Source organism: Hibiscus syriacus, unplaced genomic scaffold, assembly GCF_006381635.1.
Source record: "Hibiscus syriacus cultivar Baekdansim isolate YM2019G1 unplaced genomic scaffold, ASM638163v2 tig00006507_pilon, whole genome shotgun sequence".
NCBI classification, from domain to species: domain Eukaryota; kingdom Viridiplantae; phylum Streptophyta; class Magnoliopsida; order Malvales; family Malvaceae; genus Hibiscus; species Hibiscus syriacus.
Window position 1 is genome coordinate 300697 of NW_024062101.1, and position 15432 is coordinate 316128.

Genomic DNA, 15432 nt, shown 5'->3' on the forward strand with positions numbered 1-15432 from the left:
GACAAGAAGATGTCACCCACCGGAGATCCAAAGACAAAAACAAGTAGAAGAAATGAGATCATGTGGCATTGATTGACATTTTCAGAAAATAAGTGTTAGAAACAAACTCCAAACTGGTACACTTTTTTAGTTTACCAAATATATGTGTAATTTTGATAAAAAGAATTACCAAAATTTAGCATTTCTCTATTTGATTTTGAAGATCAGATACATATTAAAACTTGGATAATATATTATCGTAAATCATATACAAATAATATTTTTATTGAGTCTCTCGACTATTAAAAGTTACAAAATGATCACCCGATTATTTAGTATATTCCAAACTCGTCTATTTCCGTTAAAAAATTTGACGGGAGTCTGAATTGAATGTTAACCTGATGATTAAGGTATAATAAAATCTGATCCTATAATCTAAAAAACCTATCATATCTCAGTCAATAAGTTAACATCCAACTCAGAATGTTGTCAATTTTTAGAGAAAAAAGACAGTTTGGAACATACTAAATAATCGGGTGACTATTTTATAACTTTCAATAATCAGAAAACTCAACAAAACAACACCCTATAGTTGAAAGATTATTTTATAACTTTTAATAATCGAGGAATCCAATAAAATATCACTCTATAGTTGAACTATTTTGTACTTTACCCTAAAATATTATAATTATATTACTGTTATTAAAATTAAAAAATCTATTGAATAATATTAATGATAAAAGATAATGCTATTTTTCTTAAAAGATACAAGTTCGAGCAACTGTGTTTATAGGATAAATACGTTGTTAATAGACTAAGAATTTTTTTTTAAAACATATATTAACTTATAATCCTATCATAATAATAATTCAGTACTTTTTGGGGATTTATTATAAAAAAATTATTTTATTTTAAAACTGTTTTGAACTAGTATCAATTAAAGAATGATGAATTGTAGGGCAAATAATGAAGAGAAACATTACGATTTGAGGTTAAATCTCAGCAATCGATACTTCGATTCATCTCATCAAGAATGACGACGAGTGCAACAATGAAAGCGTAATCCACATTGGGGTATGCAGTTATTCCGTAATTGTCAGCGTTGATTACCAGACTTCTTATGTTGTGATTTCTGTGCATCTGTGAGTTTAATTTTGATAAGAGTGCATGTAAAATTGGAGAAGATGAAAATTGAGATGTGAATTACCCGAGCAATGATGGTGTCTCCACAGAGAACAGTGCAGCTGCTGTCATGCCAGTTCTCTTTGATTCTGAAATCAGGAAGTATTTCACTGGTATTGGATGCCAAGAACACATCTAACGACATCGCCATCCTCGTTTTCATCCTCAACAGAATCAATGACGATTTCCTCACACTGAACAGAAAATCACTCGATTTCTCGCTTTCCCCTCTGAATACTTTCCATCTCCTACGAACACTAAATATCTAACCCCACATACATAAATATTCATTTAATTTTACTTCAGTTTTCTCGGGAAAAAAAAGGGGGGAAGGGGAAAGCAAAATTACCTTCTGTCTCAGAGAAACGAGAGGACGTCCATCGGCGTCAAACATAACGCGACGATTAGGGAAGCTGAACAACTTATCCCTGACCTTGAAAACAGGGTTGCCATTGTCGTCGGTAATATCAAAGTAATTTTCAGCAACTGTAAATATCGTATGTTGTATTTTCAGTTCCACGGGGTTTGGGGCAAGGAACTGTTTATCGATCACCACGATCGGGTCACTCTCCGCCGTATTGACACTGGCCAGAGATGCAGCTTCTGACGCTGGCTTTGGCACCTCTTCTCCCTTCGCAACTGTCATTAAATATTGAAAACAATGAACAAATCTACAGAAAATTCCGTATGATATTGACAATTAGATACGCAAAATTCATTTGCCGATCACTGCTTTTGTTTCCAAGGAGGCAAAACTTACCGGCCATGAAATGTTTGTTTCAACGATTTCACATACTACGATTCAAATTAGGGTTAACCATTTTCTCTTCTATAAACAAAGAGAATTAACTCTTTTTTTTTCTTTTCTTCTTTTCTTTCCTCCCACCCGCCCAAACACACAGATAAACAAAACTTAAAATAATTATGCAATGATGTTGCCGTCTTCTCCACGCTAAATTTAGCGTGCGGTGGTTATAGGATAGCGATTGGCCACCGACGGTGTGTTTTCTAATATCAGCCTACTTCCACAATGATGCATGTAATTTTGGGTAATAACAGATTTGTATAATTGTAATTGTTGTAGCGTGATAATAAATATTTGTGAAATTGTATTTTTTGGGTAAAATACACAAATGATCCCCCGATTATAGGATGCTACTTTGTTAAGTCTCCTGGCTATTAAAAGTTATAAAATAGTCTCCTAACTATAGAGAGTTACGTTGTTGAGTCCCTTAACTATTAGAAGTTGCAAAATGGTCACTCAACTATTAATTATGTTCCAAACTGGTCCTTTTTTGTTAAAAATTTAAAGATCGTCTGAGCTGGACGTTAACATGCTGACTGAGATATGATAATCGTTTAAGATTATGAGATTAGATTTTATCATGTCTCAATTAGTATGTTAACGTCTAGCTCAGACTGTCATTAATTTTTTTACATAAAATGACTAGTTCAAAACATAATGAATAGTCAGGTGACCATTTTGTAACTTTTAATAGTCAAGGAACTCTCTATAGTCAGATGATCATTTTGTAACTTTTAATAGTTGAGGGACTCAACAAAGGAACTCTCTATAGTCGGATGACCATTTTGTTACTTTTAACAGTTGGGGGACTCAACAAAATAATATCCTATAGTCAGGGGACCATTTGTGTACTTTACTTGATTTTGAATGATTGGTAAAACTTTTTCTTTTCTTTTCTATATACGGGATTTAGTATTCGACTCGTGAATTTCTTATGGTTACAAGAATTTACCCTTATTTTAAAAATGATTTAGAGGATAACTATTGGGATTAGACTTGATTTAGCTTATGCATGGACTAAGAATATTTTAATAAGATTTTTGAGGTAATTTGATTTTGTCTGGATATATATTGTAGTTGATTGCTTGCTTGCTTTATGTTAGTAAGCATGTTTAGACAAATAGATAAGTATATAAAATAATTATGTTAAATTATAAGATAAAATAGTTTGATTGGACTAAGTTACAAGTATGATATTAGTATGTTAAATATGTTGGTATGTATAATTGACTTTAATTTTCTAAAATGACCATATAAGTTCTTAAAAAGTAACTTATAATCCATATATTTTTAGGTATAATGCTAAAATTAGCTTGAACGTTTACTGTCATTTTGCCATATATTCTGTTTTTTTGAAGTATTTTGGCCCGTAACGTTTCATTTTAGAATAAAAAGATCCCTAACATTTGACAAAATAATCACTGTCTCTTATTATTTTGTGTGTGGATATTTTAGCCCTCAACATTTCATTTTAGATTAAAAAATGTTTCTATTTTAGAGCGTTAATCATGTGTTAACTAATGGTTTCGTATATGCATGCGTATGCGTATACGCATACACATACACATACTATATAGTCTATAAATGTATAAAATCTTTTGCATTTATAGATATATCCTCATTAATATTTCCTATTATATTTATATATTCATGTTGATTTTTTTATCATTTTGTATATATTTTTCTTTATATTATATAGATTTCTATTTACATTAATATATCATATATATATATATATATTTCTATATTATTAATTTTAGTACGATTTTCCTATATATACATACATACATACATATATATATATATATATATATATATATATATATATATATTTATTAAAATTAAAGCAATAATTTTTAAATAGTTTGAGGTAATAACAATGTAATATTTGTTTATAATTTTCTTAATCAATGAGAATGTATACACACCCTACAGATGCAACTCTTCGAACTTTGGATCTCTAAGAAGAATAACATTCTTTTTTACCACTGAGATCACTTGATAAGTTTAAAATCAAAATAATATTTATTTATTAGAATAATCAAAAGATATTATCCAAACATATTGTAATGTGATTTTTTTGGATAATTCGAATTAGAGGAACACATTTTTTCAAAAAATAAATTTTAATATTTTCAATATTCTTAAATATATATTAAGTAATTCATACAGTGACATTTATTTCATTTTATTACATCATATTGTATATTCTTAAATATGAGAGTATCCATTTTACCTAATCTCTGTTTCGAAATTACATTCAACAACACTTAGATCCACAAGGCATATTCATTAACAGATAATAAACAAGCAATTTACCAAAATTCAAAAGGGGCTCATTATTCTCCAAAATGTTTTGATGTGAATGATGTTTCATAAAGGTATTGAATAGTTAAACCATCACACTTTATTCTTTACTTCAACTAGTTCGTGTCCACACCGGAAGAGTTTGAACAAGAGACAACGAGTTGTTGACTCATCAACGGGAGAGCCAACGAGTTGTTGACTCATAAATAGCATACTATTTTAAAACCATTGTACCAAACCTATTAAGGTTATTGAAGCAGAAACCTATGATTTCTTCACTTACAATAGGGGTGTTATGCTTAGAGAAACTTTTGTGGATGAACCATCATATAGTGATCTCTTCATTCACGTTTGAAGTCGGATGCTTTACATCCTAGCCATGATGTAATCCATTGCATCTACAAGGAAATCTGCAGCAAGAAATTATCGTTCATTAAAAACGCAAGTACTGGATGCTATGATAATTATCCGAAGAAGAGAAACCGACCTGCATCTTCCTTACTGAAGCAGAGAGGAGGGGTGATTCTAAATACATTGCCATAAAATCCACCTTTTCCGACCAATACTCCAATTTCTAGAAGAACCAAATAAATAGGCTTGTTAGTAAGTTGAAGCATACTACACTTTCTATGGTATGATTAATGTGGGGATTGGAAGAACCTAAACCTTTCATCTGGTCCATTATGTGAAGAGTTTCAAGCTTTGCAGGAGTCTTGAGCTTCTGATCGGTGACAAATTCAACTCCAAGCATTAATCCTTTTCCTCTAACATCACCAATCACTTCAGACATCCGTACATGGTACAATCAGGCAACGTTAGTCGCCGTTGGATCAGAGAATGTTCAAAGCGGAATATACAGGAGAAAGGATAAAAGCTTACGGTCATATTTATCTTTTAGTGCTGTTAGTCTCTCTTTCAAATAGGTCCCAACAACAAATGCATTTTCCTGGAGCTTTTCTTTTTCAATTACTTTCAGGACGGCTAAACCTCCAGCAGTACATACAGGGTTCCCACCGAAGGTATTGAAGTAATTCCTGCGAGTCAAGACCGCCGCAATCTCAGGGGTAGTTACCACAGCACCCAGAGGGATGCCATTTCCAATGCCCTGTCCATGTGATAAAAGAAACATGTCGATGCATAAAAGTTAGCTGCAAATGAATGGATAAGCTACACAAAAACAGATTCTGGCGGTGTACTTTGTTTAAATTTAAAAGGAAAAAAAACATCTACCATCAGAATAAGATTACTGTTATAATGTATATCTATAAAAGGCAGGCAGGTGGGATCTTTTAATAACACTAAGATACTGAAAGAATTTATAACCTTCGCCATTGTCACTATGTCAGGAACAACCCCATGGTTCTCAAATCCCCAAAAATGGCTCCCTGTGCGAGCAAACCCAGCCTGAACCTCATCAGCAATGCAAAGACCTCCAGCTTTCTTTATGGTGCTATAAACAGCAGGCAAGTAACCTGGGGCCAATTCTATGATTCCACCAACTCCCTGTCAATGAAAACATGGAATGTTAGGTGATGTAGTCTTCACTAGGAAATCATATGAAATTTTGATAGAAGAAAATGAAGATTGAAGGAGACTCTGAATATTGGTGATTACTTGTATAGCTTCAGAAATGAAACCAGCAATGTTGCCTGAAGTTCCAAACTGGATAAGATCTTGGACATCCCTTGCATACTTCTCTCCATCAGAACCAAAGACACCGCGGTACGGGTCTGGGTTTACAGCGTGATGAACTCCACTCTGATGTACATATTTATGAGTTAGGCATACTTAAGTTGACAGATTTCTATTTCATAATATCAAAACTTGGCATATTAATATTAAAGAGTAACATAACAAGTTAACTTTATAAGCCATAACATTGGGTTATATGCAGTGTATATATGGAATGGTTTGGGCATGATCAGACAATTAGGTTGATTTGATTTTTAATTATATCTGCTTTAGATATTATCAAAAAATGTACACATATTTAGTACTAAAGATATTAAACATTACATAAATAAAACCTGTGTCTAATAGAGGATTCATTGGCTGTTTGCCATACAGAAGGGGATTGAATTTTAGACACTGCATCCACCCTTTAGAAGGGAAAAGGGAAAAAATGGAGAGGGAGATGTTGAAGTGTTCTTTTGTCTTTACATCAGCACGCTGCAATCATATGGCATGTTTTGCCAGCTATCATTGTCAAAAGTTATGGACCTTATGGTGTAAAAGATAATAAACGGTGGTCCATGCAAAAAAAGAACTAGCTAACATCATGTGATGCATTAATACGTATTTTCTACTCACGCAACTTTGAGGCAAACCTATGCACAAGTTTTCCGATAAGTTCTAATAGAATGCAGATAATTTACACAATTAATATGTCTTTCTCTGTTTTCATCATTTCCCTTTATACTGAAAAGAAGGCAGCTCATCTGTACATACAATCCAAAAGATTAATATTTATTTACTTTTAGCATTTTAGGCACTATTATATCAATTACAGAATCCTTTTACCAACTAGGCAATTGGATGTAAATTACTAGTACAATGTTTATGTCATAGCAAAAAAAATATGCTGGTTGGCAATCCAACAATAAAGTAAGATTGACATGACATCAGTGTGTCCTAAGAACCACCTACCCAAGTTATTTCATCTTTAACAACTGTAATCAAACACAAATATCTGGGCCAATACTTGAGGTACAACAAATCTTTCAAGAATATACAATGAGAAAAGGAGCCACATACCTGTATAACATTGAACTTCCAATTACTTTGTGCAGTGGCTCCCATGGTCCCCGCAGCATTCCCATGATATGCATTCCTCAATGATATTATGTCATGGCATCCGGTATATAGTCTTGCTATCATCATCGCCAACTCATTTGCTTCTGTCCCTGAATTTGTAAAGAATACTACCTACATAACCACAAAACAGAAACCCAATTTATTATACAAAAAAGAACGGCACAGACCAAATCCATATATGCATAATATTACAATGACCGGCATAAAATAAATAAATAAAAATTCCTTGTGCATTCTTCAACTCTAAGTTCCTTTCGAGAAATAAAAAAAGATCTAACTTGAGTCATAAGTTGATCTTAAGTTATCTCATTGATAGGGTTTAGGAATGAAGCATGCTCTATATACCCAGTATTATCTCAGAACTGGAAGTGTGGAAGTAAGTACAAAGCAATCACCTTGAGATTGCCTGGTAACTTGTTTGCAAAGGCCTCAGCGAAATCAGCGATGCTATGGTTGAGGTAGAGAATAGTGGAATGTTGCAAGCGCTTGGTCTGATTGACGATTGCTTCTACTACGTCAGGGTGACAATGGCCGCAACACACAGTAGCAATCCCTCCAAATGCGTCTAGGTATCTTCGCCCCTTGTCATCGAACAAATACTGCATCCTCCCATCTACTATGTTCAGCTGAAAACAAGGAAAAAAGGAATATTCATTATCCATTATTACAATAACAAAATTAACAATTATCAAACCAACCCGGTCCAAACCCGTTGTTTAGCACAGTGGCCAACGGAGTTCACCACAGCCCTCGTTAATGGATTTATACAGGATTTGTCCGGTTCTATATGTGGGTGATGTGGGGCCGTGGAGAACGATTTACTCGAGTAAGTAGTAATCCTAGCGGTGGGACCACACGAGTAAAAATTCACATAAGGACAAATCTTCTGCTAAGATTTAGTTCAATGAATCCGCTAAATCAGCCAAACCATACAGATCGTGATTAAGTGCCGTATTGAACATTCTAAATAATTTCATATTCTTCATCGTCTTATTTATTAAGTTAAAAAACAAATAAAAAGAAATCAATTGAGTGAATAATAAATATTTTACAAGACATTTAGATTGTTAATTAACGAAAAATATCAAATTAAAATCCACGGTTTGCATGTACAGAAACACGTTGTAGACGTTACCAAAGAACCTTCCATTGATACAAAAAGAAGTTTCAAAAAGGAACTCACTGGTTTGCTGTACAAGGTGAACATGGCGGGGCTGAGATACTCCTTGCGTTTGGAAAGGATCTCTTCGGCGGAAGGACCGGTGTATGGAGGTGGAGAGTAGTCAAAGGAGGGCATTTTAGGAACAAAGCCATCGTTGTTATCGACCTCATTCTGAGCCACCAGAGAAAAGCAACGTCGTTGACGGCTGAGAGAATATTTAGTTTCCGTTAATAACCTCCTCACCGGAATAAATCTCTGCATCTTTTATCGTCGAAAATGTAGGAATGCGTTTGGTTGTTTGGATACTAAAAACGCAAAACTGTGAAGGGAAGATACAGAGGAGATTCAGTTTTGATTTGAGGCGAGGGTTGAGAACGCAAGTTTATATTTAGAATCAAGGCATTGCTGACGTGTACTTCAGTGTGTGTTGTGCTGGCTGAAAACGAGGTATAAAGAAATGCCCCTCTTTTACTTTATAATTACACTTTTGTCCTCATTCATACCTGGCTTAATATTGGCCGTCGACGAAATGTTGCCAGTTGTCACGTTCTATTGGCTGTCATATCTGATTGATGGTCAGGCATAAAAATGACGAGTTAATTAATTTTGGATCTCCGTTCTAATTAGTTTTATTATAAAATCTTATATAAAGATTTAAAAATTAAAAATATTATTAATATTTAATTATCAATCTAAATATCTATTATAATTAGAACATTATGCATTAAATAATTTTTTTGGATAAGTCGCGTATCATATATTATCAAAGAAAGCAGTCTAGCTGCTACAAACAACCAGTCAGCCACAATAACCTACAAAACTAACAAAAATCAGATAAAAAATTTGATTCTGTAGAATCACAATCAAACCAATACAACTAGACAGATTGGTCCTAAAAAATGTCCCAATCAACACACAAAATCACATTAATCCTATCACTTCAATCGATAGAACATTTACTCAATTTAACCCTAATCAACCCTTTACACGTTTAAAAATGACAGAAATAGATGCCTAGTTACTTTAAACAAACGATGATTACGTTTTTCCCAAATGTAATAAAAGAACTCCACCCAAACCAACTTTAGGATACGAACAAGAAAAAAACTACCTTTCAAGTTTTTCATTGCCCACAAAAACTGATCATCCCAACTCAATCCTATGAAATGCAGTCGGCAAGTACACAAAATTTCCCTCCAAACCTCCCTTGAGAAGGACCACTCAATGAACAAGTGGCACCTAGACTCCATAGCAACATCACAAAGACTACACAAGCCATCAGTGACTATCCTAAACCGAGTTAATCTATCTTTTGTAGGCAGTATGTCCAATATGGTTATCCAAGCTATAATGGAATGCTTCGGCACATGGGAAGCCTATGCCACTTCACTTTTTCCTTAACACTCTAGTATTTTCCCAGATCCACCTGCAATCAACCTTAGCCCAATTCAAATCCATTTGAAATGAGCCTTGCACTCCATATGCCAAAATCAGCACCCTTCAACACATTCTTTCAACCAAGCCACCCAAAGAGATCCCTCATTGGCAAGAATATTTCTAACCAACAACAGATTACATACCCTACTCCAGCAAAGCAAACTTCTCAATCCCAAACTCTCCTCAGATTTCAAGGAGCAAACTTGAGACCAGCTTACCTGAGCCCTCCCTCTTCGCAGGAACATCATTGTCCTTCCAGAAGAAAAAAAAGCATACACAATCTCTCTATCAAAGGGATGGGCAAAGCTTGATTCCAAAACATCATTATATCAACCACCAACTCTATGAGTTTGCAAACCTTGTCTTCTACTGGATTGTTTGCATACTTCATTTCAGAATCAGGACGACGATGCTTTGACCTGGCAAACCAATGGATATATACATTATCGTAATCATCAACCAACATAAAATTTTATGTTAAAAATACAAAAGTAAATCGTCAATCAAAAACTTAAAAAATTTATCTAAAATATATAATAATTTAAAATCTCAAAAAAAACTACTGTCCAATCTGTCCTATATCGTTGATCACAATAATTTTAAATTATATATTTTAGTCGAGTTATATTAAGTTCTAGATAAGTCTAGTGTGATGACGATCTGACGGACACGACGTTATTATTGTGTTGTAGAGTTAATCCAGTAACGCACTTCTTTATCTTTTCTTTTTATTTCATAAAAATTTCGATTAACTTATGCAGATAATAACTTTGTTATAAAAAATATTTTTGTCATCAATTATTTTATATACAAGTTACCAAAATTATTTCTTTTGTTCTGACTACACGAGTTGTTTTTTATTTTTATTTTGACCATTCATACTTAATTTTGTTAATATGGTGGCATATAGCATTTCTTGATTGATTTAGAAAAAATAAAATAATTATTTGAAGGATTGCGAGATGGGATTTAGGGGCTGTTTGATTCAAGGCATAAGATATTATTGGGGGAATGAAATCTTCATTCCCTCGTTTGGTTGACCAGTAATCATATTCCCGATAATATTTTATTACCAACAATAGATTTTTTTGGGCATATTACTGGAAATGTGGTTACCTCATTTCCTTAGATATTGTTGGATTACCGGCGTTGTAGACTAAAATGTCTTCTTCTGTCGTTGAATAATAAAAATTCTACGAAGGTTATCCAACAAATTTATCCTTAAATTATTTTAGATTTACTAAAAAAAATCTATAATTAAAATTTTATATGAAGTTCAGGGGTTAAAATAAAATTTTACCCTTTCATTAAACCTACTTATCTTTTCACTTTTGTAAAAAAAATTATATAAATTTTATGAATTTAAAATTTCTAAAGAAAATATATAAATTAATTATAGTAATATTATAATAGAATTCAACTTGTTAAAAAAACAAATATATAATAAGGACAATTTGGTAAAATATACATTCTAATAATCTTTTATTAATTTTACCAAACAATGTAATCTTATATTCATGCTAAACCAGCCAAACATAAAATACAACATTCCCAGTAATCCTATTCCCCGGTAATCTTTTATTCCCACTGATAATCTTACATTTCGTAAACCAAACGCACCCTTAAGTGCTCTAAAAAAAAATCCTCCAGTTTATAGCCACTTCACCTAAATATTACATTTATTATATGATTGAGACTATACTTGACTATTTAAAAATATAAAACTATAAAATAAAATAATATTATTTAAATAATTTAATTTTTAACTATACAAAAAAACATTTAATTATTCATTTCTATTTAATATTTTCATATCATGATTAATATAATTAATCTGAACTTTAGTTTAACCTAAAGTCTTTTTGTTATAGCTTTACTTGAACAAGTATCTTCTCAACAATGTAGTGAATGTAACACCGAGTGCAGTCTCTATGCATTGAAGGATTTTTTTGTAGATAGGGTCTGAGTTCAAATCTCAGCTTCAACCCTTAAATTTTATTATCAGATAAATTATCTATTTAATCACCTATATATTTTTATGTTATTGTTTTGACCATTTAATTATTTATTTAAAAATTATATCTAATATTATTCTTCTGTTTTGGTCACTCATAACTAAATTTGACCGTTGAGTTAAAGAAATTGATGATGTGACATAACATAGTAACAATTTTAACACTCTAATTTACACATTCCATCAAATTATTCATAATTCAAATTATTAAAAAAACCCTTAAAATTCTTCAAAAAGAAATCTCTCTCTCAAATCTCACCTTCAGCCCTCCAAATAATTGTCTTATTTTCTAAAAATCAATCAAGAGGTGACATGTATCATCTTACCAACAAAATTAATCATATGTGACCAAAAAGAAAACAAAAAGTTAAAGTGGGTGACCATAATGAAAATCAAAGCCAACAATAGTGACTTGTTTGCAATTTTCGGTGACCTAAATTGCTGACAGATGGGTGACTACGTAGTTTATCCAAAGAAATATTGTATTGGTTTTTATAAGTTATCTCGTTTCTGACATGTTTAACATTATAAATTTTGCCAGTAATGGAGGGTTTTTAAATTAATATTCTTATTGTTATCTCCGATGAAACCAACATTGAGTTTCGTCAATCAAAATGGTTGGTTCCAATACGTTGAATCATATAGCACATGCTGGTATACGAAGCAGAGTCTTATTGATTCCTACATTTCACGTTTCATAATGTACTTATATATACACACTCATGTCAGATACTAAAATGGATATAATAAAAAATATAATCATACATAAAAAGCTGAAAAAATAAATTAAATAATACGCCAGAACTTCAATAGATATTGAATATATTCATGTTGGACACATATTATGTTTAACGCATGAACTAATATAACTGCAAATTAATATTCTATAAATATTTGTGCTTATGTATAACAATTCTAACAAGGAAACACTTCAAAATACAGATTACTCAAGCTATAGATATGAAGACTGCAATGGATATGTATAAGTGAGTTGTGTTTATAGTTCAAGGTTTTCAAATTTGTCTGAAGGTCAGATTAAGACGACCGTGTCGAAGCCCGGTTTTGGTTTTAAGAGGCTCAGGAGCGGAGGATGGGACGATGGATGGAACCCCATGAAACACCATTCGGGATTCACCGCCGAATAATAGTACGTCCCCCGATTCTAATAACACTTTCTTGGCTTGGTCAATTTCCCTCCCATCACCATATAGGAATTCGGCAGAATCACCGATGGAGAAAGAGACAACAGGTAATCCTTTATAGAGACTATCTCTGCTTTCGTCTCGATCCTGCAATACAAAGCATATTATGAGTTTATTACTTTGTTAAGGCTTTGATGTTCAAAGGTTGTAAATCCAAAGAATGTCCAAGTAAGAACAGACCTGATGGAGGCCGAGTCGACCATGAATTGAATAGAAATTTATGATGCATATGTTTGGAGTCATTGAAGGAAGTATATCTTCTGGATTGACCATATCAGAATCCTTCTTGATCAGGCAATGAGCATCTTTGATTGCACTTTGAACCAGGAGACGAAATCCCAGCGGAATCTCGGGTGGCTCACAATTATCAACTGGATGTCGCTTATCGTATTTTCTTGTCTGAGGATCCCAATTCAAACCAAGACACATCATGTGAAGTCTAAGTTTTGCTCCATCTTTGTAGCCTGGCCTATAAAATCCCCCAGGGCCTTCACCAAGTGAATTGCACGTTTTGACTATATTGATCTGAGAAATTAAGATAAACAAATTCATTATCAGATAAACCCAATTCTCACAAGAGAATGAAATTGAATTAAAGCTAAGCCTCGAGGGCAAAACCTGATCACGAAGGGATATATAATGTTTCAGCAAAACCATTCCAGGCCTTAGGATTTCTTGTGCTTTGATATCTCTAAATCGAGGTAAGCATATATTGAACCTTTCAGGCTTAGGCAAACCCTCGGAACAATCAGAGCTCTTAGTACCAACAACATTATTGGATTTTTCGAAGTATTTACGATAAACCTTCTTCTTTCCAAAATGGCTAGGAAAATAATTTTCTTCCTGCACGCTTGCAACCTTCACAACTCCCTCATATTCAGATTCCTGCAAGCTCACAATTCCCTCATGTTCAGATGAATTAGCAGGACGAGGCCTCGGCCGCAATCCCAAATCAATCCAGGTTCCGCCGTCTTCCTGTAGGATTGCAATCCCTTCGAGTTCAGAAGAATTAATAGCTTCTTGCATCAGCTCGAATGCTGAACCAGTCCTTTTTCTCCAATTTTCAAAGTTCTTACCTTTAGAACTAGAACCAACATTCACAGACAATGAAGGAAAGTTTTTCTCATAGCTTGATTGAAATTGCTTCTGATTTATATTTCCCCCCAAAGAAGATTGGCTTGTTTCTTCAGCAGAAGATTCATTGCCAAAGGGCTTTTGAGCAGTAATATGTTGTTTCTAAAACAAACCCAAATAAATTTCAGTAATTCCTCTCAAATTAACCAACACAGTTGAATTAAAATAACAAAAAGAAGCAGCCATGGGAAATAAATCATAAAATAAACCAGTGGAGTGTAATTATTCTAAGAACCTTATACAATTAAAATTTGACCAAAATTCTCAAAAAATAGAAAATTTATTCAGAGATTGGAGAACTCACCGACGAATATACAGAATTGCTGGAAATGTGTTTCTGGGAAGCATTCATCTTCTTCATAAAACAATATGGAAGAGAAATTTGGCGAGAGATAAGGGCAGCAGTTGATAAGCGACAATGGTCGAATCGAGTTATTCGCTGTAAAGCAAGCATTTTTTTTATAAAGGATAGGCGAAGGTGCTAAATTAAATGCGCCGTTAGAGACGATTGAGTTCACCGAAGAGTCAAGGGAGAGTAAAGGTGGGCGACGATAAGCTTGCCGGCGAAGATTTCGATTCTCCGCCGGATTTCGAAGAGTCAGTGTTTTTGTTTTGACGAAAGACGAAAGATCTTCCAGGTTTTGGAGTTGGACCGATCTTGGCCCATATTAAGCTACAAATAATAGATGAATTGGACCAAAAAAATTTCTTTATTTTGTTTCTAAATCCATCTAAATTCTTTCAAAGGGACGAATTATTATTTAATTTGATGCAAATCATTGAGATTTGTCAATTTTTTAAAACTTTTGGGTCATATTTATTCAACTACCGTCGAGCTAGATTAAAAATAAGTAAATTACATATTTAATCATGTACTTAATATGATGATAGTTACTTGTACATTAGAAGAAAAATAAATTTGATTATTAGATATTAGGTTTTATCATTTGATTATGTGGGTCTTAGCCATGTCATGTTTATTCATGATAGTATAGTTGATTGAAATATTTAAAACTTTGGAGATTTTAGGGTTTGATGGGAGGAGTGGCAGGTATGACTTGCAGAAGAAATCTAGAGAAAGTACGCCATTTGTCCTTCTTTTGTCGAGAGAATATCATAAAGTGACTTGAGGTGAGACTTGTAAAAAAATACATTTATTGCATTAAAGGAATTGTTTTTCGAGAACTAATGTTATGATTGACTTTGAGCCATTGAAAGTTTGTACGCGAAGCCACAACTCCTCTAGACCTACTTGCAAGATACACCTCCATCGTTACTCTTCCGCGTATCGAACTTTGAAGCCTCTTGAGTTTCATATTCTCCAACTAGCTACAATTCCTTAACTTGACTGCACTTGACACGACCACTGAAAGATCCACGTGATCTACCAACCAAA

General features: G+C 33.3%; 3 protein-coding genes across 4 annotated transcripts; all 3 read right to left on the bottom strand.

The window, feature by feature from the left end:
• Positions 1 to 964: 964 nt before the first annotated feature.
• Positions 965 to 2178, bottom strand: LOC120200713 (protein LURP-one-related 10-like). Its single transcript, XM_039201476.1, has 4 exons — positions 1922 to 2178; positions 1511 to 1800; positions 1187 to 1426; positions 965 to 1119 (listed from the first exon to the last, which is right to left on the bottom strand). Exons 1-4 carry the CDS (start codon positions 1926 to 1928, stop codon positions 979 to 981), a joined length of 678 nt encoding a protein of 225 aa, XP_039057407.1. The 5' UTR covers positions 1929 to 2178; the 3' UTR covers positions 965 to 978.
• Positions 2179 to 4313: 2135 nt separating this feature from the next.
• LOC120200735 (alanine--glyoxylate aminotransferase 2 homolog 2, mitochondrial-like) lies at positions 4314 to 8611 on the bottom strand. Its single transcript, XM_039201498.1, has 9 exons — positions 8271 to 8611; positions 7483 to 7713; positions 7028 to 7198; positions 5888 to 6031; positions 5597 to 5776; positions 5153 to 5378; positions 4940 to 5053; positions 4761 to 4847; positions 4314 to 4683 (listed from the first exon to the last, which is right to left on the bottom strand). The coding sequence occupies exons 1-9, from the start codon at positions 8508 to 8510 to the stop codon at positions 4640 to 4642; spliced, it is 1437 nt and encodes a 478-aa protein (XP_039057429.1). The 5' UTR covers positions 8511 to 8611; the 3' UTR covers positions 4314 to 4639.
• A 4092-nt stretch (positions 8612 to 12703) lies between these two features.
• On the bottom strand, positions 12704 to 14666 carry LOC120200736. Of its 2 annotated transcripts, none has more exons than XM_039201500.1 (4): positions 14342 to 14666; positions 13521 to 14130; positions 13083 to 13427; positions 12704 to 12989 (listed from the first exon to the last, which is right to left on the bottom strand). In XM_039201500.1, the coding sequence occupies exons 1-4, from the start codon at positions 14488 to 14490 to the stop codon at positions 12714 to 12716; spliced, it is 1380 nt and encodes a 459-aa protein (XP_039057431.1). In that variant the 5' UTR covers positions 14491 to 14666; the 3' UTR covers positions 12704 to 12713. The 2 variants fall into 2 exon arrangements, with proteins under 2 accessions (XP_039057431.1, XP_039057430.1); XM_039201499.1 differs by having other exon boundaries at positions 13521 to 14138; positions 14341 to 14666.
• Positions 14667 to 15432: the final 766 nt, after the last annotated feature.